This window comes from Bactrocera neohumeralis, chromosome 2 (assembly GCF_024586455.1).
Source record: "Bactrocera neohumeralis isolate Rockhampton chromosome 2, APGP_CSIRO_Bneo_wtdbg2-racon-allhic-juicebox.fasta_v2, whole genome shotgun sequence".
NCBI lineage: Eukaryota > Metazoa > Arthropoda > Insecta > Diptera > Tephritidae > Bactrocera > Bactrocera neohumeralis.
The window spans coordinates 91,853,321-91,878,002 of NC_065919.1; the positions used below are offsets into that span (position 1 = coordinate 91,853,321).

General features: G+C 35.1%; 1 protein-coding gene across 3 annotated transcripts in view; it reads left to right on the forward strand.

Moving 5' to 3' along the window:
• Nucleotides 1-442: 442 nt before the first annotated feature.
• Nucleotides 443-24,682, forward strand: part of LOC126752251 (dorsal-ventral patterning protein tolloid) — a 28,631-nt gene continuing 4,391 nt past the window's right edge. The window contains exons 1-6 of one of the 3 annotated variants that reach the window (XM_050462929.1): nt 443-927; nt 7,042-8,158; nt 21,852-22,237; nt 23,014-23,705; nt 23,795-24,208; nt 24,381-24,617. In XM_050462929.1, the coding sequence (XP_050318886.1) occupies nt 7,327-8,158; nt 21,852-22,237; nt 23,014-23,705; nt 23,795-24,208; nt 24,381-24,617 (2,561 nt within the window). In that variant the 5' untranslated portion in view covers nt 443-927; nt 7,042-7,326. The remainder of the gene's footprint in view (nt 928-7,041; nt 8,159-21,851; nt 22,238-23,013; nt 23,706-23,794; nt 24,209-24,380; nt 24,618-24,682) is intronic. The other 2 variants (XM_050462939.1, XM_050462949.1) reach the window with 2 other exon arrangements.

Here is a 24,682-nt window from a genome sequence, read left to right on the forward strand (position 1 = left end):
ACCTATATACTTATGTATGTAAGTAGTTACTTCTGTACAAAATCCTTTCAAAGCAAACTTACACTTGCGCTTTCAAGTTTTTATCATTTGCAGCACTCGCCAAAAAACTATGAAACTCCACATCAGCTGGGCTTGACCGACGTCTCACTGCTCCCTCCAAATTGGGCCACTAACGGTATTGTCAATAATCGTGCTTCTTTTTCCTGAAATCAGGGGGCGCTTTATCAGTATTGGCATCGCTGAGAAACAATAAGCGTATTTGAACATCCGTGTATACATATGTATGCATACAAATGCGCCACCTTCGCCAATCGCTTGCCTCGCATGGTGAGCAGAAGTTAAATCGTTGAAATACAAAGACCGATGTCAACAACAAAAGCGCCGACGAGGAGGAAAACGAACCAGTCAACGCTCGCTCGGATTTTGCAGCATCTTCTGAACAAATTTCAGTCGAGTTTCAGCAGCCGAGTGCGACGGATGATAAAACGTAGAAACGGAAACGGAAAACGGGCCAATAATTGAATATAGTAACTATGCTAATACCCATTTAGTGTGGCGAAAATCGTTCAAGTGAGGCTACATACATACATATGTATGTGTTGAAGTGGATATGTAGCACGAGAGTTTTAGTGAAGTATCATTCATACCTAGGTGAGCATTCATGCGGATGCTTTCAAATTGTGAGTGTGTGCAAGCATGTAACGGAAATGCTTACGGCGCCATTTTAATATCTCCTGGTGCATCAGTTGAATTTGAAAAGTGAAAATTTAAAAGTGCCTGATATTGTGAGTGAAATTGGAGACTTATCCAGCATAATTATTTGATTTCTGTAAACAATCGATTGCAGCTACATATATACACTTGTGTACAGCGAATGTTGCTATTTACTGTGCATACTAATGTATATAACTGTATACATGTAAATAGGTATGTGCATACATGTGTGTTTACAATGTTTTCATTTGAAACATACTATATGTAGTTATGTTATACAATAATATGTATGTATGTATATGCATATAGCTAAATACATATAAACTTATGTACGTAAGTGTGTAAGTGTGTATTCATTTGTAAGTGATAATATTAATTGCGGCGGCATGACATTTGCTGATACGCGAGCATGGCAGGCGAGTGGCCATAGCGACAGTTAGACATTTGGACGGACGGCAGTTCGACCGGTAGAATGTTTATGCGTATATTGTTGAGGTTCCGTTATTTGGTTGTATTACATACATATTAACTCATACGTAGCTTGGGTGAATGTGATGTCTGTTGTCAGCAGCTTATCAGTAGCTCACCGCCATTACCGCTTCTGCCTCTGATATGTTGGATTTTCTACATCTCTCTGTTGTTGTTCTCCTTATTATTGTTTCGTTTTGATTTACTGCGAATGCAGTCGAGAGGTGCATCTAAAAATAGTTTGAAAAGTGACACGCGGCCATTTTATTTCCCCATTTTTTACATTTCTTTTCTAATGTGCGTACATGTTTACATAAACTGCTTCTGTTAAATTGTTCGGATTTTTTTATCTTTAAAGAGAATGCAATTGCAATGTATGATTATGTACATACTTATGTACTACATATATTCTGAGATAGATGTGAATTTATTTTCTTTTGTTTATGATGAAAGTGCAATTCAAAGGCGTGTGGCCAAGCACTTAGCAAAAAGGATTAATTGTAATACAAAAGAGGAACAATAAAAGCACAATAGAGTCAGTAGCAAATTGAATTTAAGTCATAGAACGACACGATACTGAAGATCTCTTCAACTATTATAACTCTAAGTGCAATTGTCCCTGACAGTCTGTTCATTTTCGGCAATATTTATTTGAATACTGCTCAGGGCTGAAATACATACTTAGATCTATATTTATATCGATTGTTTTATATTAGCAAAGAACGATATCCTTGGTCTTATAACAAATTTGTATAAAAAATTGAATTGACATATTTTTTTCAGAGCCTGAGACAAGAATTCGTCTTAATTAATACCTATGTTTAAAATCTGAACTAAAATGCTTTAAATGGCATTAAAATGATGATGTACTGGGTGTCAACAGAGACCACACCGCTTCCATACTTCGCCATGGGTATGAACAACCCTTCTCAAAGCTTCACTTTTGATAGAAATGTGCCGGTGCATATCGCAGATTTGCTCGTATATTCAGATATGGCATGCGTTCAAGTACTTGTACATATATATTATATATAGAGTTTGTATTATCGCAACATCGTATATCCAATATATCACCCCGTCTTCACATTTCAGTAAATTAACTTAACGCGGCGTCTTTGGTGCACCATAAATGTATCGAGTATGACGAACTGAAGCAATGAAGCATTGAATGCCTTTCAGTTCTTTGTTTCTTGAGTTTTGTTTCACTTTTTCCATTCTATTTGTTGTTTCCTTCCTCTTAGACTTCTTGTTATTGCACATGGACTCCTATAGTAGCGCGCATTCGTCATCATGATCATCATCATATTCATTGTCGTCATCGTTGTCGTAGTCTTATTTGTTGTGCACCACGCTTGCCTTATGAGCCGTGACGGCAGTTCATCGACAAGTGTTTACCGTATTGCAGAGGAGGCCACTTCAGAAAAAACATGAGTATGGAGAGAAGAAATTAAAAAATAGGAAATACACATTATGCAAGCCGTAGTTGCATAAAGTGTGTACTTGGGTACAAAAATCTTGAAAATCCTTCGAATCAAAATTATTATCAAGAAAAAAAAAATATCAAAATTATTTCTAAAGCTTAACTGCTAAATTCAGAAATTTCAATGTCCATCAGAAAACTGAATAAGCTCACGTGAGTGCGAGAAGTTTCAAAATAAATATTATGTACACTAAAACTAAATCTGATTCAATAGCGATCTGTTTGGAAATCTCATTCCCGTTCCCAACAACTCGTATAAAAAGATATACAGAAAGTTATTATTGCACTTAGATCACTATGGCAAATGCGTTATAAAACTATTCATTGGGATATTGGAGTTTCTTTAGTAAAGAGAGAAGAAGTGGACAGGAGAATGAAATACATATATACATACTCGTACATATGTAAATACTTAAACTCCGTAATCGTTCAAACGCATTTAGATAAACCTCTACTAAAGAGCGTACTAGTAAAAGGGCTCAACAACATAATTAAATAAATTAGTTGTTTATAGTCTGGTCAAAGTGTCATGATCCTAGGAGATAGGGTTGCACATTTAATAAAGATGCATCAAACTTGATGCCTGAGAATTTTTGCTTTCTTGTATGTATAGTATGTATTGTATATGCAATCATGACAGCGAGTTATTGCTTAGAACTCTTAACTTTAACGCTTCTGCAATTTATGGTATGGGATCGAGGAGTCAATTCAACTGTATCACATGCCCCGTTGTACAAGTTCAACAAACGTGCCTTTAACACAGCATGTCCATTACAATTCATTTCATTTCACTTGTTTCTCTCTGCTTCTGAATGCATAAATTCATACGTCAAGTACCGATTCTATACAACACTCGACTTTAAGGGTATCTTTAAGAGTGTAGATAATTGTGTACATATTTAGTTATGTACATATGTATATACTCGGGTCGCCATCATTACCAATGGCCTTCACCCTCTTTCGGATATTATTATTTTGTATATTTGGTTTCGCTTTTGCTTCCCATTCATTTCCCATAAAATAATCCAAATTTGGCCGAGTATGCAATTCTGATGACAATTCGTGTTGTTGCGCGGTTTGGCTCTTTGTTTTGCTGGAAATATTTGTGTGGGGCGAAGTAATTTATTGATATACGCACTTAAAACTTTGTTAACTAAAGAAACTACAATTCTAACTAGTGTTTTACGATTTTTCCATATTTTTTAATATAATGGGTGGTCGAAAAAGTCTTTTCGTATTTCTAATCAAACTTCAACTTATTTTTTTATATATTTATAATAATATAATAAACAAATATGTACCAATTTGGTCGACCACTCTTTGCAATTTTTCCGCTAAAGACATTATTTCATCAGTGTAACACGAACTGATACAGCATCGTCTCCATAAACTTCACAAATTTCATTGGTGGCTTTCAAAATAAAGCGAATATCTTCATCATTTTCACTCATTTCAACTTCCCCCCATTTAATTTTTTTTGGTGAAATGAAGCTTAAAATCTCACTTTTCCAACACTATATGGTATGACACAATGTGACTGATAGCACTGGAGATATACGACTGCAACGACATCTATCTTTTTCGACTATCCAATATATATTTGAATTTAAGTTAACAAAAAAAAAATATATGTATACATAAAATGGGTCATCAGGTTAGTACATATCAACTTAACTGCCTTAATAATTTTATTCGAGAGTTATTTTTAAACTTATGTATTAATTGATTTAAACATTTGTATGTCCCTCCTTGCTGAGAATAATCTCTAAGATTCGTTAAATAGCATTTCATACACTTTCCAATAGAATTTAAGGAAATTTATGACCAAATATTTTTAATGCTTTTAACTAGTTTTTAGTGGAGTGAAAAAATCACAAAACTATAAAAGAGCTAAAAGTTAATAACAAAACAAGTAAGACCTAAGTTCGGGTGTAAGCGAACATTTTATACTTTAAGGTGTAATACGTCGACCAGATGATCGAAATCCAAGCAATTTTATATATACACATAACTCATGCCTGTACACTTACATTTTGTGGGCGATTACGCCCATCTACGAATTCGTAAAATTTTTCCTACTAAGGAATCCGCATACCAAGTTTCATCAAGATATCTCAATTTTTACTTCAGTTAGCTTGCATGGATGTACGGACGGACAGACAGACAATCACCCAGATTTCTACTTTTCTCACCATCCAGATCATTTATATATATTCTAACAAAGATCTATCTCGCTAAGTTTTAGGTGATACGTACCACCGTTAGGTGAACAAAACTATTATACTATGTTGCGACAGTTTATAAGAACAAAACAAGTATGGAGGGTACAAGTTCGGATGTAACCGAATATCTGCAACAAATGCAAATTACAATAATTAAAGCTTGGGAAATACCTTTAAGCACATAAGGGTGGTTAGTTACAAGGGTTTTAAGGCAAGTTTTCACACGATTTTATCTATTTTAGGCACAAAGATGATCCGTTATTAGAAAAACATACTATCTAGATTTTATTAAGATAATTCCTATATATACCAACATATACATATACGGTATTTATGCCAATATATACGGTATAAAGTCAAAGGAAGTATTGGACCGATTGAAAATATTTTTGACACGCAGACATACTGTTATTAAGAAAGGATTTTTTTTAATTTTTAAAATATATCTCATATATTAACCGACGGATTGCGTAGAGTTTTTGTTTTGGATTAATAGGCTGTATATACGTATTTATGTGTGTACTTAGAATAACAACATTGATGGGAATTACTACAAAAATAATTCGACAGCGAAATGCACATGTTATGCATATTCGTAAAGTGGTTTACAACTATGGCAGAATGAACCACAATCTCAACTAGTGGGCCGACTAGGGGTTTCTATATAAGAGACAGAAGTATATCATTTTAGTACTAGTACTAGTCGGCGAAACTGACTACAAGGAATATTATTTGATTTTTCGTGAGTTCTTCGCCAAATTTTCAAACAATATCGCGCCGCAGCCACCGTATTCGCCTGATTTAGCTCCGTGTGACTTCTGGCTATTCAGCAAACGCAAACGAACCCTCCGAGGAAACCGTTTTAAGTCAATTGAATATATTAATTGTGAATCGCTATTCGATTTTGAAGAATAAATTAAGAATTTTAAAATTAGGAACAAAGTCTTACTATTTTTTGCTCAGCGAGTAGTTCTAAATTAGTTTGTTCAACAAATCTCTACTACCCTTTATACTATGTTATATACAGATGCAGACCGCAAGCGTTTTACCAAGTTTAATTACATTCACATTACAGCTTTGTATGGTCCGAAGAAATTGGGCAAAACCCAGACAAAAGTACCTACAAACTCGCTTTCATATCTGCATATAAATAGTTTGAAGCTGGTGGATTTGTATTTACGAACAATGAGGCTCTGGAGCATAGTTACACATGTTGATCATTGCGCCCGCGATGCGTTACGAGGTAATGTTGTTTTACCCAAATACTGACACATACAAAGTTGGCAATTAACATTCTTGTTATTGTTTATTTTCACAACACGCTATGCAGAAGATAATAATTTTGGTCGCTTAGAGGTTGGTTGTAAAGTTTTCCTTATACCTATACACACTATATGAGTTTAGAATAACGAGCAATGTGTCATATAATTTTTAGGGAGGCCTATATTTAGCATTCGATATAATTTTCTACTATATTTTTAATTTCTCAAGGAAAACCATGATATGTTTCAATGTCTAATGGGATTTCCGAATTAATGCTCACATTTAGCTAAATATACTTGTATATCGACACAAAATATTATTGGGGACCAGGCGACATTATATTAGGTGCAAAAATCTTACTAAATTTGAATTTCTGGAAGTTGTCACCTATGTATGTACATATATTCGTTTCATAGTGCATATGTGAGGTACGCCCACCTTATTATTAGCGGATTTTGAATATTTTGCATCAATTTATGAGGGATTTTTAATGACTTTAATTTGGTTAATTGCATGGGAAAACTGTACATTCCAAAATACCCCTAAGATATCTCGGCTTTGACTCAAATTATCGATGACACTGGCGGATGAAAAGGAAGATCGCAAAAAATTGGGTTTGATATTCTGATCAATTTGAAAAAACTCTACACAATTGATATACTGTAGATAGATTAAAGTGAAGCCGAAATCTTTCGACAAAGCCATTAACGGATTCGGTTATTGTATTGCGAAAGTTTTTCTACTTTTCCGTTGAGAAATCAAAATATATATACAGATATTTTTGAGACCCACATTTGAAATCTCATCAGTAAGACCTCCTTACTGGTGTTTGTATGTAGATATGTATGTGGTATATGCTTTAATATTTTTTTATTTTCTTCTATTCAATTACAGCAATACCTTTCTATGAGAGTCAACTAGCAATAAATAACGGCAATTAAGCGAATATTGACGCAAGCAACATTTCAAATTGCTGCAATGAAAGATTGAAAGGCGATCAAGATGGCTGATTATGTAAAATAATACAAAATTGTCATTCGTAGTAAAACAAATATTGTAAAAAGTTAAATGCGGTAACTTTAAGCGAATTTGCTCAAACAAATATAAGCCACAAGTGAATAATCAAAATTTGTAAATTCGGTTTCGGAAAGAAGACATTAATTCGGAAGGGTGTGTAAGATGTTAAACATGCCGCGAAAACCGGTGCACACAAATGAAGCCAAAAGTAGATTACCATTGCGAATAAGTGCATTTAATGGCGGAAGCGGATATGGCCGAGGGAGCCTGTTGAGCTGCTCCCACTATACGCTGTTGCTGGCCACCGCAATTTTAGTCTTAATCAGTGCCCATGCCAAGAGCGCTCTACTATATGACAATAATGATAACAATAGCAACGATAATAACAACAACAATGCTAACAGCAATTTCAACAATATTTTTTCAACAAAGGATGCCACCGAGCTGCCGCCACAGAAGGCTGTCCAACCAGTGTCGCCATCTCCAGCATTTTCGCCATTGTCTGGGAATGTGAATGTGGATGGTATAGAAAGACCGTTACAATTGAGGGAAAATGTTATAATTCCTGTGGACACCGTGGTCGGAGTGCAATTTATGGAAGAACCTCCGCACAATGCAAATATACAGAATCATAAACAACGAGAGGAACAGCACAAGCATTCCATTCAGGAGGAGCGAAATGGGGCGGAACAACTGTCGCAGATAGAATCACAATCACCGCACCATCAGCACCATAGCCGTACTCATCGCCAACATTATCGTGAGCACCCCCACCGCACCATTCAGCAAAAACGTGGAATGTTCGAGGCACAATCACCATCACAGTTACCAGAGGATATTCTGTACGAACCGGAAGTTGCCCACGTACATCATTATGCGCACAACATACTAAACAATCATCATTACCGAAGCAAATACACTATTGAGGAATTGATGAACATGAAAATACAAAATCGACTCTCTGATGATATCGACATGGATCCGTGCAAAGCCGGTAAGTTCCACGTCACTACTGAAAGAAATTAAACAGCGATTGACATTTATCATTTACATATATGTCGAGTAGTGAATTATTTACTAATAACGAGATACATCGAATCCAGTTACCGTTTTGTTGTTGCTCTAATATGCGTACATAAAGTTTTCGAAGCTTTTTACTTCCATTTATAGTTTAAAATCATTTGAATTTCTGTTTCAATGTGTATCAAGAATCAAATACCTGTTTGATGGAACAATAATTCTCCCATACATCTTTTTCTCGACCCTTAAGGCAAATGGATTGGAGTCGGGTTTGGTAGATTGCCTGCAACGATTCGTCGAGGTTTTTGTAACGATAAATTCTATGTATAAAGATCTATAATTATCAGCGAATGCATATGCGGGCTTATGTAAATGAATGAATACCCTTTATTATGTACATTTATTTGAAAATGTGACACTGTTCCGTCACTTTTTATTCTGCTTTGCTCTTCAACATACAACTACTATGGGTTAGTGAATCACGCGCCATTGAAACTATTGCTGCGACTTGTGGTCTTAAAAGCGCGAGCGCCTGCAAATATGCATTCATCACGATTGTCTTTGCTGTGAGCATTGTATCTACTCCGTTGACTTCCGCTTTCAAATTGAATACCTTTTTGTCAGTCATTTGCACGAGCTGAATTGCTCTTTATATGCAAATGTATGTATGTGGGTATGTGTATTTGCTTGTCTATAAGGCAGCAATTTACATTTCACTTTCACGCTCGTTCGTGGGAAATGCATGAGTGGCCTTGTGTTTGTGTGCGCAAGAGGGCTCTTTGACACCAACAAATTAACATGAAGCAAATGGCAAAAAAAATTCAACTAATTTCCAATAGAGTTCCAGATAACGGTATTAGTACGTATCATGTAAAATGTATTAGTTTGGAGACAAATAAGACCTTAAATATCGGCACTAGTTCGATAAGCCTTTTTCTCAAGCACGCAGTGACGATAACAACGGCGAGTCCGCCTTGTACTGGGAACAGTGCCAGCACCACAATATTGCCATAGGCTACGATAAGTGATCGACATTACGAGTCTGTCCCCCATTATACGTTCCCAAATCACCTGTTGTTCGGATACCTCCTGCTCCATTTTTACATTTTATCCACGTTTGTTGGTTCATCTTCAAAGAACATACCGACAATGCGAAGATGGATGATATCGGATTATAAATCCGCTTCTACTCATATATCGGCGTTGTTAAAAATCACTAAAAGTGCGATAAATCTATAAATAAATGTTTCAGAGATATACAATTTTATGCCCGACATGCTACAGAGGACTTTTTAGGACCGATTTCAACCATATTCGATATGTAATATTATCCTAATATTCGCATCATACTGTGCGAAATTAGATAAAAACCAAGCCTAACTTCTCTACAACTCAGATGCCAAATATTTGGACCCCAGTGCTTATGGTTGACTTTTTGTCGAAAATATCGGTCAATCTAAGAGATATTTTATTGAAATTCGGGAACAATTTTTCTTTGATAATAAATAAATAAAAATATATTTCTAAACATTACCTTGTTTTCTAAATACAAAAAAAAAATAATAATAATAACAATAAAATAAAATATTTAGTAAAATGTCGAATTGAAAATTTGTTACTTTTTTCGTTCACAAATTTTTGTATGAAACCCTTGGACTCTTATACCGGCAATTACGTTTTGCCTTTATTCTTAAATAATATTTTAACTGTATTGAATAGTTCATTATGTAAACAATAATACATATTTTATGTATATCATAGCCATAACATCGCATGACCGAATCTACTATATGTCCGTATATAGATTAAATATATTGATTTTTGTAATGACCGGTACGACTACGTGTTCAATCCCTAGGATTCTTATACCAGAATGATATTTTTATGCATTAAGGACCTCACGAGGCCTATTATTCTACACAGACCAACTTATTAAATGCATAAGTACATGGGTTGTTATAATACTATTTAACATTTGAAGGGAGTGAGTATAGGGTGCGGCCCTTCTGGTCCATCACTTTACTGATATTATATTTTATTTATATTAAGAAAAACTAATTTAATTTTACCATATGAATATTTTTTGTTGGTGTTGCAAGTGCCCGAGTACACATGCACATATATGTATGACAACCCAGTTAAAACATTCTGAAGAAACATTGATGCTGATACCAAAAAAAATTTATTTTTCAATTAATGGCGACCGCTGAGAAGCATTTGCAAAGCACAGGGCACCCCTCTCCTGTACTCTTTAGCATATTTATAAAATTGTTTGAAAATGAGTTCTCAAGTACACCTGAGCGATGTTAAAAATGAATGCAAACAGCTCTTTCATTTCTCTGACCACAATGATTTTAGGCATGAATGAATTTATGCATAGTATTATATATTTTGTAGAGCAAAGTAATAAGTTAATAATATTTAACGTATATATTGTAGTCATTTTGGGAGTTATGGTCTACATTGCGTATGAGTGACGTCTGTTATTAAAGTACTAGCTTGTGTCGATATAAATCAATGGAGTCAATTAGAGTTGTTTGAAATTCACAAATTCACTCGTATATAACACGTTTTATTCTAAAGTTTCAAACATTTACATTACTTTCCAATTTACATTAGCAATTACCACAGAGTTGCACTTTAATTTGTGTTACAAAATGACTACTAACTCCTTTCTTTCTGGAGGCACCAGAGCACATAAAACTGCATTTTTAAGTATACCAAAGTGAAAACAAGATATACATATGTATACTCGACTTAATGCAAACTCTTCAGGATGCATAATGTAAATTTGTATGATACACTGATATACAGAAGTATGTAATTTCTATGATAAAGTGTCCAGAAATCAGTAAGAGTATTAGCAGAGATGCCCAGTCTATACGAATATATAATGGGTGATCCAAAAAGAGGTACTTTTTTCAATAGCATTTTTTGTCTGGTCACTTGTGAGTCCTGTCAAGCTAACATGATATTTTTGTTCAGTATTGTTTGGCATTATATTATGGAAAGACTTACACCTGAGCAATGTTTACAAATTGTTCAACTTTATTTCGAAATATCACTCTCTGTAAAGAATGTGTTTCGCGCGCTCCACTCAACTTATATACTATACTATATTCTATTCGCAGCACCAACACCAATCTCGAGACCCACACATCGCATCAATCAATGTATTTATTGAGAGAATACTTCGGTGAGCAGAAAATTTCACGTTTTGGGCCGGTCGATTGGCCATCAAGATCGTCTGATATCACACCGTTAGAATTTTTCCTGTGGGGATACGTCTAAAGTCTATGCGGACAATCCCGCTACGATTCAGGCCTTGTCGAAAATTGGACTCAATGGATGGACCACTGAGACATAGCCGCGGCCAACATTTGATAGATATAATCTTAAAAAAAAGGCCAAAGTATGTTCTTTCGAAAAATCTGAAATTCCTGTGTTTTTCTATAAAAAGGTAGGAAATCTCCAAATGGATCACCCTTTAGTATACTAGGTATACGTGCACGTTCCAATAAAGGCACCGAATGCCAATGGCCGATGACTGACGGCTGCAAGCTACACTCTCAGGCGCTAAAAGTGCGCATCAAGTGTATGTATGTAAGAGACGCGATTACATACTTAAGTGGATGAGAAAGCATATGCCTTGTCTCTTGGTGTGTGGTCCATTTATAAATAAACGCCGCCGGAGGCACAATTTAATTCACACTGGCGCGTGCCACGTGTCGCGTGTCGCATAATGTTTATATTTCTTGATGTTTTTTTATTTTAATTTCATTTACATTTTTTTAAGTTTTCTTCCAACCCCTTAAAGACTTGACTACTGCTGCCTGGCTTCTGGACGCCAACATTATTACATATGCACTATATATGTATATGTATATATACATATTTGAAAAGTCAAAGACTTTTGGATTGCTAATGTGCGTGTGTTTCTTCCTGGGTTGTAGTTATGCACTGCCGTTGTTGTTAGCAGCGAAAATCTTGGCACTCATATACCATATATAAGGCATATTGGCGGTATGCATTTGCACATGGCTCTTCAGAAAGATATGCATATATGAAGTGACAGTAAGAGAGCATTTCCCATCCCACTGCAGCCACATAAAGAGCAATATTCGATGCAAGCGCACTCGAGCTCAATGAATAAAAGTTTATTGAACTCTACTCGGCCATGCAAAAAACGCAGACCTATCCAGATGCGTAGAAAGCAATGTTTAGGCCATTTACCTTTATATGCACATATATATTTATGGATAAAAAAGCTTTTGGCCCATTAATACGAGCAATTTTCTGATAATATAAATCGGCTGTGCTATTCATGCCACCTTTTGTAGAATTCTCAACAAATGTATTACGGGAACGATTTTAATGATAATATTTCTAGGCATGGACCAGCGGGACGGAAAATGTTTCCACATCCGTTTATTTTACAATATTTAGGATTCGTAGAATTCTAGGACATGTATACTATGGTGTACGTATGTATGTATGTACATACATATGCGCGGAATAGTTAGTACGTGTAATCTATGCCACTTGAAACAAACCTTGGGTAGGTTAAACGATGATTTTAATTTAACTTTGTTCACAAATAGTGATGTACTGAAAGAACTTGCCATCCAGGATACCGCGCCAACAAACTGCAACTAAATATTTCAAAAGTCCTCCTTAAAACAGGGAAGAGTTTCCACAAACTGTTGTAGTTAACAAAAAAATTGGCTTTAGCAGTTTATGCATACGCATATGTATCTATCCTGTACTCATGCTTTGTTTGCAGAGCTTTCTGTCCACCATAAATTTATTTAACCGCAGCTAACGCAATTTGTTGTCCAACCAGCCCTCTCCTGCCTGTCTGAATCAGGTGATGGTTTTGACACAAGACACAAGACAACAGCAATGGGCGGAAGTGTTGTGCTATGCCTCAAGCAGCAGACATTTCCACTAATGGTGATAGTATGTATTTGTTTGAACTCAAATTCATGGATGTCTTTCCTTTTCCCGTCTCACCACATATTTGCTGTAAGTGTTTCCTAAACAAACAGTACACAACAATAAATTAAGCATAAATCGGATAAAATCATAAGACTTTTGTTGCCGTAGCTCCACTACATCTGAAAGGTTTGTGGATGGCCATTGTTATTTTGGCTGCCTTTTGTTGTTGGCATTTATATGCTAATTTATTAAATTGCCTCTGCAATGCATGTGTGAATTAAACAATTGAACTATAATAACTCGGCATCCAAAAATATCTTTGGGAAAAATAAAGACAATAACCTTAATTATGTTTTCCTTGTCTAAGACATCCTTAATTCAAGATTTTTTTTCTTATTTTTGAGGCATGAATAATTCAAAACTACTCTAAATAGTATACGAGTATCACAACAATTCACATAAAAGATAAGAGGTGTGTAAAACGTATTAAAAAGATCATGAGATTACATATTAGATCTGTATTCTCAAACCCTCATACGAATACAAATTTACAAATGTACATTCCTAAATAAATAAAAAAACTGAGGAAGGGCAATCACAGTCGGTTTTTCTATAGGCACTGGGGTCCTCATATTCGGTACCTAGAGGTCGAACAGATTCGGTTCGATTTGGACAAGAATGAATGACATATGAATGACTTTTTATGGAAAGGGGCTAATATACAGGCCGATTTCGTACAGAAAGTGAGAGTTCCGAAATGAAAATTATAAAAAAAATCAGTCGTTCAGCATAGTGCCTTGATCAGTGTCTTGATGAGGTTTCACTTATTGGATATTTGAATACCAAACCGGTGCGGCAGATTACCTTTACTTCACCAATTTCTTACTTTAACAGAACAATAAAAATCTTTGCTTCTCTATAAACGAACGTTTGCATATTAACTTCATTTAAACTTATACAAATTTTAAATCTCAGCATTTTAATTCTGTAAACATGTGGAAAAGGTATATTAAACATATTCGAGAATACTTCGCTAAAAAAAATTTGTATTCCTTTGTCTCTTCTTTCATAATTTATAGTATTTAATAATCTAAATTTTCGTTTTCATATCCTGCCGATTGCAATAAGTATTTTTGTCAAACGAATAGAAAATTATAATCAAATAAAAAAATTATCGTTTTTTGAATAAAAAGGAAACTTAAATATCAAAGTAAATCTGAGGGAATGTTGCCGATAAGCTTTCTGCATATGAAAGTTTAGATGCATATTGTCTACAATTGTATCAATGTAGCGGAAATTTATTTTTAGGATTTTAACTTTTTCACAATGCATGAAGGGACGTCATGCGCACTCCTTCCTCTGCCTTCCAAAAAGTTTAGCGGAGTATTCGTACAGCACTTTTGTCTCCCATTGCTTGCAATTGCGGTCAAATCATTGCAGTGCATTGCTTCATTTGTTTGCAAGCGGTAGACTAAAAAAAGAGCATGTCAGCTGTTATGAATAGGTTGGAAATTTTATTTCATACTTATTCAAAACACGATATTCAACAAATGCAGTGTGGGCTTTGGCCAGCATAACTTTTTGCGTATATATAATTTTCTTCCACTTTTGGGTGCAATGACTGGCCACCCATCGACCAAGAATCAAAGTATTTTTTTACTTTTTTTAATTGTTGACCTATAAGTAGATATAGATAGTTTAGAATAGCCAAAGCCAAAAGCAACATCGTTGCGGAGCAACTTTACAATAATAGGGCGAAATGTTGCCAACCTCCGTTCTGGAATAGACCTGGGGATTGTAGACGGCAATAAAGAAGAGAGCAGTACAGTTTAGTTAACGGTGTTTTAACATCAAAGTGGTCATCGAGTTAATACAAGAAGCACGAACGTGGATGAAGTTGGTTGTTTATAAACATATATATGCCAGAAAATATTCTATTCTTCTATTTAGATGGAATGCTCCTTACCCATTAAAATGCTTTTCACTTATATAGTTAAATACTCTTTTATTAGTGTATTCAATATTATTGCAAATGCAGTCTGTACTTTTAATATTGTATTCTTTCGTTGAGATTTGTTATAAAAATCAAATCGTGATAACATTTCATAATTGAACTGTTAACCATATTGAACTTGGTCTCATCAGTCCAAAAAGTTTAACCGATATAATAAAAAACAGTGTTGAAAATGACTGTTAATATTATAGATAGTCACGATTTATATTTTCTTAAAATGCTGTCGTATGAATCTAGAACTTTTTAATATTTCGCAAAGACAAAAAGCACAAAATCTAAAGTTATATTAAATAATTTGGCGCAGAGCAAGCATTTCCATTAAACATTTATAAAAAAGGTTGTTTCAAAATATTTGGATATTCTATCGAAATAATATGAGGATGCTAATGCTCGTTTCAACATGACAATGACCCTAATCAAACATGGTTTGTTCGTCCCGCTCATTTAACAGCCCTGATTTAAACCCCATTGAAGTTTTCTGTCGATAACAACATTATATCCCCAAAAAATTAGTTTCAATGCCTAAAGGTTGAAATCAGATAATAAAAACTGTTTCCTACAAAATAGATGTTTGAATAGAAATATGCAACACTTTATATATATTTCATTTTGTGGACTCAATATAATGGCTTATATATTGTCATACTGAATTTTGTTTTGTTTTTACATGTAAAATTGTTGAAAATACGTTAAGCTTTTATTTTATTAATAAAAGCAATCAAAAAATTTACTTGATTAAAACGTTTATATGCCTCACTATTCTTCTATTTAGATGGAATGTAAATGCTTTTCACTTATATAGTTAAATACTCTTGTGTGTATGCAAATAGGTAAATTGCTTTCAGATCGTGATAACATTTTCTGAACTGAACCATATTGTGGTCTATCGCTTTAAAAAAGTGTTAGAAGACTGTTAATATTATAGATAGTCACGATTTATATTTTCTTAAAATGCTTTGAATCGCTATTTTAATATTAGCAAAAAACACTCTAAATTATATTAAATAATTTCGAAGCATTTCCCATTTATAAAAAAAGGTTGTTTCAAAATATTAGTCTATCGAATGAGGATGTAATGCTCGTTTTCGCTTAATCAAACATGGTTTGTTCGTCCCGCTCATTTAACAGCGCCCAAGTTTCTGTCGATAACCTTATATCCCGTTTGAATTGTGCGATACTGTTTTACAAGCAGATGTTTGACGAAATACAACACTGGGAAATTTCATTTTATGTATGTATATATGTATACGAGTTGGTAAAGCAAATAAGCTGCAATCAATTGATTAAAACGTTTAGGGAAACGCCTGGAAATCAGGCAAGGAAATTTTCCCGGCTCTGTCGGGAAATGTTACCGATTTTTATTCATATTTTGTAAAAAAAAAAATATTCGGCCGAATATGCTGTCATGATTCCGTGTTTCTCGCACAAACTCAACCACATATCACATGCGAGTAGTCGACAAATTCTTCTAGAACTCATTTCCAAAACCTGTGACTGTATTACCAAGGATACTTGGTGAAAAAATTGTCCAGTTGTGTGAAACAAGATGGATCGAGAGGCACGATGCTGTCCTTCAATTTGTTGCTAAGTTACCGTTGATCATCGAAGCTCTGACAAAAATAAGTGAGTGGAAGAACAGAGAAACAGCAGGCAAAGCAACAATTCTCATATCGGCTTTGTGCAAGTTCGAACTTATCGTCGGGCTCTTCTGTCTCAGCGACATTCTATCGCTCACCCATTCGCTCAGCGTAGTTCTTCAAAAGGAAGCAATTGATTTGGCGAAAAATGATTGAAACGTTGCTTGCCACGTTGGATAAAAAGAGGGAAAAAGTTGATGAAATATTCCGATTGATTTATTCAGAAGCCAAGAAAATGGCGGAAAAACTCGATGTTGACGAACCGAAACCGAGAACATGTGGTCGAGAAACGAAACGCGAAAATTACGACGTGAAAACTTCCGAAGATTACTACAGGGTCTCCGTCTACATACCTTTGCTGGATACCATCAAAGAAGATTTGGAAGCTCGTTTTTCACAAGAAGTTTTGGATGGTTACCAATTGAGTGTGTTGCTCCCAGAAAAAGCAAGTCTTTTAAAAGAAAACGAAATCGATGATCTAATCGGATGCTTGATAGAAAGATTCGGGAATTTTCTGGATGATGAAAAAAGCGTACAAAAATTGAAATTCAAAGGTGAATTAAGCTACTGGCAATGTCACTGGTAGCAGCAACAAAAAATTGAAGGCAGCGAAATTCCAACTTCTGCACTGGAAACATTAAGAAAATGTGATGTCGACATATTCCCAATAATCCACACCTATCTCCGAGTATTCTGTACACTTCCCGTAACAAACGCGAGCTCTGAACGTTCCTTCTCTTATCTTCGCCGCATCAAAACATGGCTTAGGACGACCATGCTTCAAGAAAGACTAGTTGGATTAGCGTTGCTTCATACGCATCATGACATCAAAATCACCGCCGAAGAAGTCATCGAAAGATTCGCAAATCTTGGCAGTCATCGTTTTACGTTATGAAACACGCAATGTAAAAGGATTTTTCTGTTTGAATTTTTAATAAAATGAGCCACTATGTAAAGCATGCATGTGGTTGACTTTTCGATTATAACCACTTTGTTTACCAAAAAATTGGAATTGATAATTTTTGTTTCATAATTTGTACTGTATTTCTTTCGCAATAATAAGTTTGAAACCCAAATCGAAGGATAAATTCAATTCCAGCACCCCCGCCCAAACAATCGTCTCTGGATCCGCCACTGGAAATATGTATGTACATTCATTCCCTGCATTAAAATCAATTAGTTATAAACTACTCTATGACTAGTATAAATCAGGCGCATGTCGTTCAGTAAATGTAAAAAAGTTCTAATTTAATTATGTTCAACGTAATTCATTAAAATGTCGCTCTTTAACTGGTAAGTTTGATGTTTTTATACTCTTGCAACCTGTTGTTCACTTAACGGTTGTACGTATCACCTAAAACTTAGCGAGATAGAAATAGGGTTAAATACAAGGTGTATTCCAAAGTAAACAGGACTACTTTTTGAATCTAGCGCCCCTGGTGGCGCCATCTATGTATATGTCGACTGGTGCGTTAGAATCTGCTATCTTTATCGATTGTCCAGTGAGTTTATGTTATCGGTGTGAAAATGAGCTTCGAACAAAGAGCCAACATTAAATTTTGTTTTAAAATTGATAAAACTTTTACCGAAACGTTTCAATTAATGAAACAAGTTTATGGCGATGACTGTCTATCCCGTAGCAGAGTGCAAATTGGTCGTGAGGACATAAATGACGATCAACATGTGATCACCGGAAATTCCATCGAAACTGTGCTTGAATTCATCAAAAATCAGCCGAAATCATCGTTGAAATTCATGGAAATGGAGTTGAACATCATCGATTTATCGCATTTTGACCGAACATTTGGGTTTATGAAAGGTGTGTGCACGGTTTGTTCCGCACAAATTGACTGACGACCGAAAATTGCTCTTATCGATCGACGCTTGTGACCGAATATTTGACCAAAAATCACAAGTAATATATCCTGCACCTGTGAAGGATATATTACCTTCGGTGCAACCGAAGTTAACGTTGTTTCTTGTTTTTTTTTAAGTCCTGTTTACTTTGGAACGCACCTTGTGTATACATATGTATATATACATGTACAAATTATATATACTTGTATAAATGATCAGGATGACGAGAAAAGTTGAAATCTGGATGACTGTCTGTCTGTCCGTCCGTTCGTTCGTGCAAGGTGTACTTTGAGTAAAAATTGAGATACCGTAATGAAAGTTTGGTTTGCGCGTTCCTTGGAAAAGAAGAAATTCAAGAAAAATCCTATAAGAAACCCCTACCGACTGTATGAAAATGAATGAAATCGGACGATAACCCCGCTCACTCCCCAAATAACGGTACTGTTAAATACTTCTTAAAGCGCGATAAATCAATAAATAAATGCTCCAGAAACTTTAAATTTTACCGCCGAGATGGTATGAGAGGGCTTTGTAGAAGCAGGGGTAAAAAGTGGCACATATCTCGGGACCTGTTTTATGGATTTCAAGCAAATGGTACGTGACATTCCTCTGATATTTTTTAGTCACAGTGTGAAAATGGACAAAATCAGACTACAGCCACGCCTACTTCCTATGTAACACATTTTTAAATTCTAGTTAAAACTTTAAAATTCCAGCATATTAATCAAGAATGAATTAATATACCAGGATAAAACATTGCAGAATAGTGCATTTGTGATGTGCCATTTTATGATCAAAAATTGCGTAATTCGTAACAAAATTAATCAGGCCCCTAAGTATTCAATATGTGAACCCAGTGCTTATAGTTGACTTTTTACAGAAAATTTCAGCCAATATGTTGGATATATCATTGAAAATTCGAGTTAATCTTTCCTGATAATAGTAGGTATGTGTGTAACAAATGGGTTGAATCGGGTCAATACATCCCCTATATGCCTAATATAAAATATTCAAACTTTCGTCAAAATAAACTGATCATATAAAATTGGATATATGTATGTATGTATGTGTTATAGTTTAATGCCAATTACATATAATTATTTTCCTTACTCTAACCTTATGTCAAATATGACGGTCAGTGTATGAGTTATACTATATACATAGTATAAGTACAGCCATGGTCACGCAAATAGCACACTTAGTCACAAGAAGCAATAAGCACTCATACAATTTACAAAAATTTTTAGAAGAGGAAAAAGAGCTTAAAATACGATTACTTGTTTATTAATTTATCAATAAAGAAATAATTAGTATTAATTATAAAACTTGAGCTCCCTCTAAAATGCCTTGGTCATCCAAATAGCACATTTTACCAAACCTGCAAAAATCATGTGAAATCAATGAAATTTAATCAACGATTTGGTGCCATAATATGCTTACGGTTTTAATACTGATGGAGTACCAAGCTACCTTAATACCTTCCCGAAAATCCTCAAAATTTGAGAAATTTTTAGCAAGGTTAACATCGTTCCACAAATTTTCTATTGGATTAAAGTTCGGGCTTAGCTCTGTCTAATCTAAAACATCTATTTTTTCTTTCTTAAGCCAATCCTATGCGATCTTCGCTGTGTGCTTAGGGTTGTTATTCTGCATAAAAGTACAACGAAGGGACATGCAATTGAAAGAAAATGGTGATATTTCGTTCCTTAATATGTCTAAATATTGATACCGATCTATTTTCCCGTTAATGGAAATAATTGGGCCGACGCAACCCATTTCATCATATTTCCGCCTGGGATACAACGATTGATCTTTAGGACGATGAACATTACTTTTCCCATTAAGACCATTATATTAATTTGCGTTTCATCTTCATTACCAATTTTCCCAAATATAAAGTCTGTCCCTATGTGTTTCCGCGAAACGTAGCCTATTTTGAATCGTTTTTTTCGACTCAGGCGTCATTCAAACGTGTTCCAACAGTCTCGATATATTTAATCCATATTCATCAATGATTACCTGCATTATATGAAGACTTAAAAGGGTCGACCTTGCTTTTCCAGACTACGGCTCTACCTTCAGTAATCAATGTCTTTCGCGGTGGATATAGTTTTTTTTTTGTTTTTGGTCAAATAGATCTCGTTAGCTTTTATGACCATTATAAACCATTTTCCGGAAACAATTCAATAAATCAGCAATTTCTGCAACAGTTTTCTCGGATTTCTGCATATTGTGCATAATGTATCTTTTTTCAGGACTACAGTGCTTGCCCCATTTTCATTCGAATTAAATCACTTTAATTAATAATTAGTAATAAAAAGTCACTTCTGATAATTTGCGAGAGTATATGTATATTGTAGCAGTGCTCAAAAACAAAATTGTTATGGTCAAACATGAAGATTTTATCAGCGTTATTTGGTATATTATATTCCTGTCTATGTTTACGTATGTACATACATATGTACATATTACAAAGCTAAATTACCACATTATTCGTTTCACATAATTAGCACGAAAGTATTACTACACACTCGTATAAGCAATGAAATACATACTGATTGATAAGAGAAACATAGTTTAAACTATTTCCCTTATTGCTACGCTGTTCCTACTTACAACCAATTACAAACATACATATATGTGTATAGAGCACGCAAGTAAAATGTAATCAAGTTCGGAGATTAACCTAACCTCAATTCAATGATTGACAGTGAACGTCAAGGACCGGAGATAAGCGCAAAAATGCAAAAATATACAATGTCATCTACGAATCGCGATTTGATTACAAGAAAATTCTAGGATTTTTATTGAATACTAATTAACATTAGGTTTAGTCATCTAGTTTAAGAATGAATGAAACAAAAATAAACTGAATAAAACTGATAATAATTCAGATGTAGAGCGAATTTATTCAAATACTTATCACTAACATATTTTCGTAACTCTGAACATCAAATACTTCAGCGCAATGGATAATGAAATTCGATAAACTTAAGAGAAGCATGAATACAATTGCTAAGGCCAGTTTTTAGGCGATTACGAAATACGTGTTTATCATCTTAAATTAATTATTCTTCCAAAGTATGTACATATGTATGTCAAAACTTCAAGGTCGTTTTTGTTGGATTTGAATTCGGTGGTCGATTCTTCTTATTATTTCACCTACAGTTTACAATAAAAATTTAACTAAATGCGAATTGATTGTTATTCTTATCTTCAAGGTGGTTTCATGGGTGATATCGCCTTACCCGACATTAATTATGATGGTGACCCTATTGTTGCACATACATTAGTTATTCCATTGGAAAAAAGACATAATGGCGGCGGCAATGAAAGTTCAGCCAAACAAGATAAATATGAAGACGATGACGTTCACGCCGGACAATGGCAATCAGATTCTGCCGCAAACAAACCAATCACCTCCATTAAATTCAACGCATCTTTTCAGCAAGAATTGGAAATTCTAAAGCAAGAGGTGTACCACGAAGGATTGCAAGTGGAAGAGGAGGGCCTAACTCATATAATCCGGAAGAAAACTAAACTGCCGAGCACGCGATTTGACTTCAAGGACAGTAAAAACGAGCGTAGTAGCAATGATCCGGCTTTGGTAAGTTTAAATACATCTATGTATGTTTATAAAATATGAGGTTTTAAATGGATGTGCTTTTCTTGAAAATCGGAAAAGTGTATACATATTTTTTTTTATTGAAATAGTTAAATTTCTTCACGTGTGTATTTAATATTTATATCACTTACTCTAGACACAGGTTGACCATATCATACACTAATTAGTGTAGGTTCCTACTTTTTTTTACAAATACTAACTTATTTTTTTGAATGTAGTACTATTTCAGGCTTCAGTAGCCGTAAATAACGTAGGGGTTTAAAAGAAGGTTTACGAATATCAAAAACGACATTGCACACTAATGATTAAACTATTCAAAAAATCTGAAGAAAAAATGTGCGACGGATGTGCTAAGAGGTCTGTGGGGTGTTTAAGGAGTTATAATTACGAAGTTGAGATCAAATATTTTCCATTAAGTATAGCTATTTGATCATTTTAGTAAATGGTGGTGGATAGACCCCACATCCCTTGACTATAACACAAAACATCCTACGTGTTATGAAGTTTTTACTATCATTTTCGGTTTTAGCAACCCAAAATTAGCAAGAAACAGCCGTTATTTATCTATAGTTAGTCATTTATATTTATGTTTTATTTTTTCGAATGAATCAGTTAGATTTTATTTTTTCTTTTAAGAGAGGAATTCCTTTGCTTAAACTCACGAATCACATAGTAGATTTTATCACTTTCGAAAACCTAATGTAAGAGTTTTGCTTATTCTTCCATTTCACTGTCTCAATTTTATTGATTTGCGCAAGTCGGCCAATGAACCGGTAAAGCCCAGAAGCTTTTCTTCGAATACAAATTATTTGATGAAGAACTTAAAAAATGAAGTTATCACCAACAACAAGGATAATAGTAATGGAAACGGTAACCATTATAAACATAACCCAGCTTATCAACCGGTGGATGGATCCTTCTTTGATGCGAAGCCAGGAAGTAGTGACAAATCAACAGATACTGACACGAACAAAACACATCCACAAGCTGTAAGCCAGCAACAAAAATTGCGTCAACGGGCTCTCAGCAGCGGGAATGGAGGAACTGGTGGATTATTTACGCAACCCGGAAAGGCAACAACTTTCGACGCAAATGGTAAAGTAGAGTCGATTGCGCTTCATCGAAGTGGCGAGTATTTCGGACCATCAGTAAGTAACGAGAGATCGATCGATGCAGAAAAACTGCGCAAAAGTTTATTTGGAATTAGTAATCGTAATGTCGATCAACGCAAAATTCAGTCGAATACAAAAGATATTGATGTGGATGCGGGTAATAATTTTGTCGCTGAACGTCGTATGGTTATACTGCCGACGTCGTTGCCTACGCAGCGTTCGACATTGCCAAATGTTTATAGTAATGCTGGAGGTAATGGCATGAAACTGGACGATGTAGATTTTTTGCATCCTGAAGGCCCCGTGCGACGACGACATAGGCGTGGACGCAAGCATCGGTGAGTTGAAATTCTAATGGCCTTAAAATAGGCAAAGACCTCGTAAGCCTGCCGCAAAGCAATTACCAACCAACCAATTTTTATTTCAGACGAAGTTCAGACTTTCGGCACACTGACTTCAATATAAAGCTCCAACGGCTAAAGGAGGAACTCAATCGTCCAATTCATATGGCTCACGAATATCAAACACAAGTGCACCGTGAGATGCACTTAATTACCAAACACCACACAAAAAATAACAAAAAGGTTGCTCAAATTAAAGCTGAAAACACAGATGCTGCCAATGCTCGGCTACTGGAACTGGAGTACGAACGACAGAAGCAACAGCTGATGCCAGATTGGCAACAACAACATAACCTGGGCAAAAATTTCAATTATACTTCACATCAAAACGATGGAAAGGGAGATATGGCTCGAAGCGTTGTCGAAGTAAACTCAAATACGGCTGGGAAGAGTGGCAACAAAGTGGAAGCATCATTGGAAATGGAACTGCAAAATGCTGAGTGAGTTTTTGGGAAAAATTATTTTTGTGGGGATATTAATAGTTTGAAGAGTTTTATGAAAGTTTTGGGGAATGCCACTTACATATATAAAACTTAGATATGAATAGCAATGTTTTCGATTTATACATGCATATTTATTTGGAACTAGCTTCTAAGCATATCATGTTCGTAGAAATTCAAGGCTATCAAGAAGTCGGAATCGCATGGTCCGTGCTGTGACAGCCAAGAAGGAGCGCATCTGGGATTATGGCGTCATCCCGTATGAGATCGATGGTAACTTTAGTGGTCTACACAAGGCTCTCTTCAAGCAGGCAATGAGACATTGGGAAAACTCCACTTGCATCAAATTCATCGAACGCGATCCGGAAATACATCCCAATTATATTGTATTCACCGTCCGCAGTTGTGGGTGAGCTATGCAAACAATATTTGCTACTAAATAGCTTTATTTTTATTCATTATTTAAACATTTTC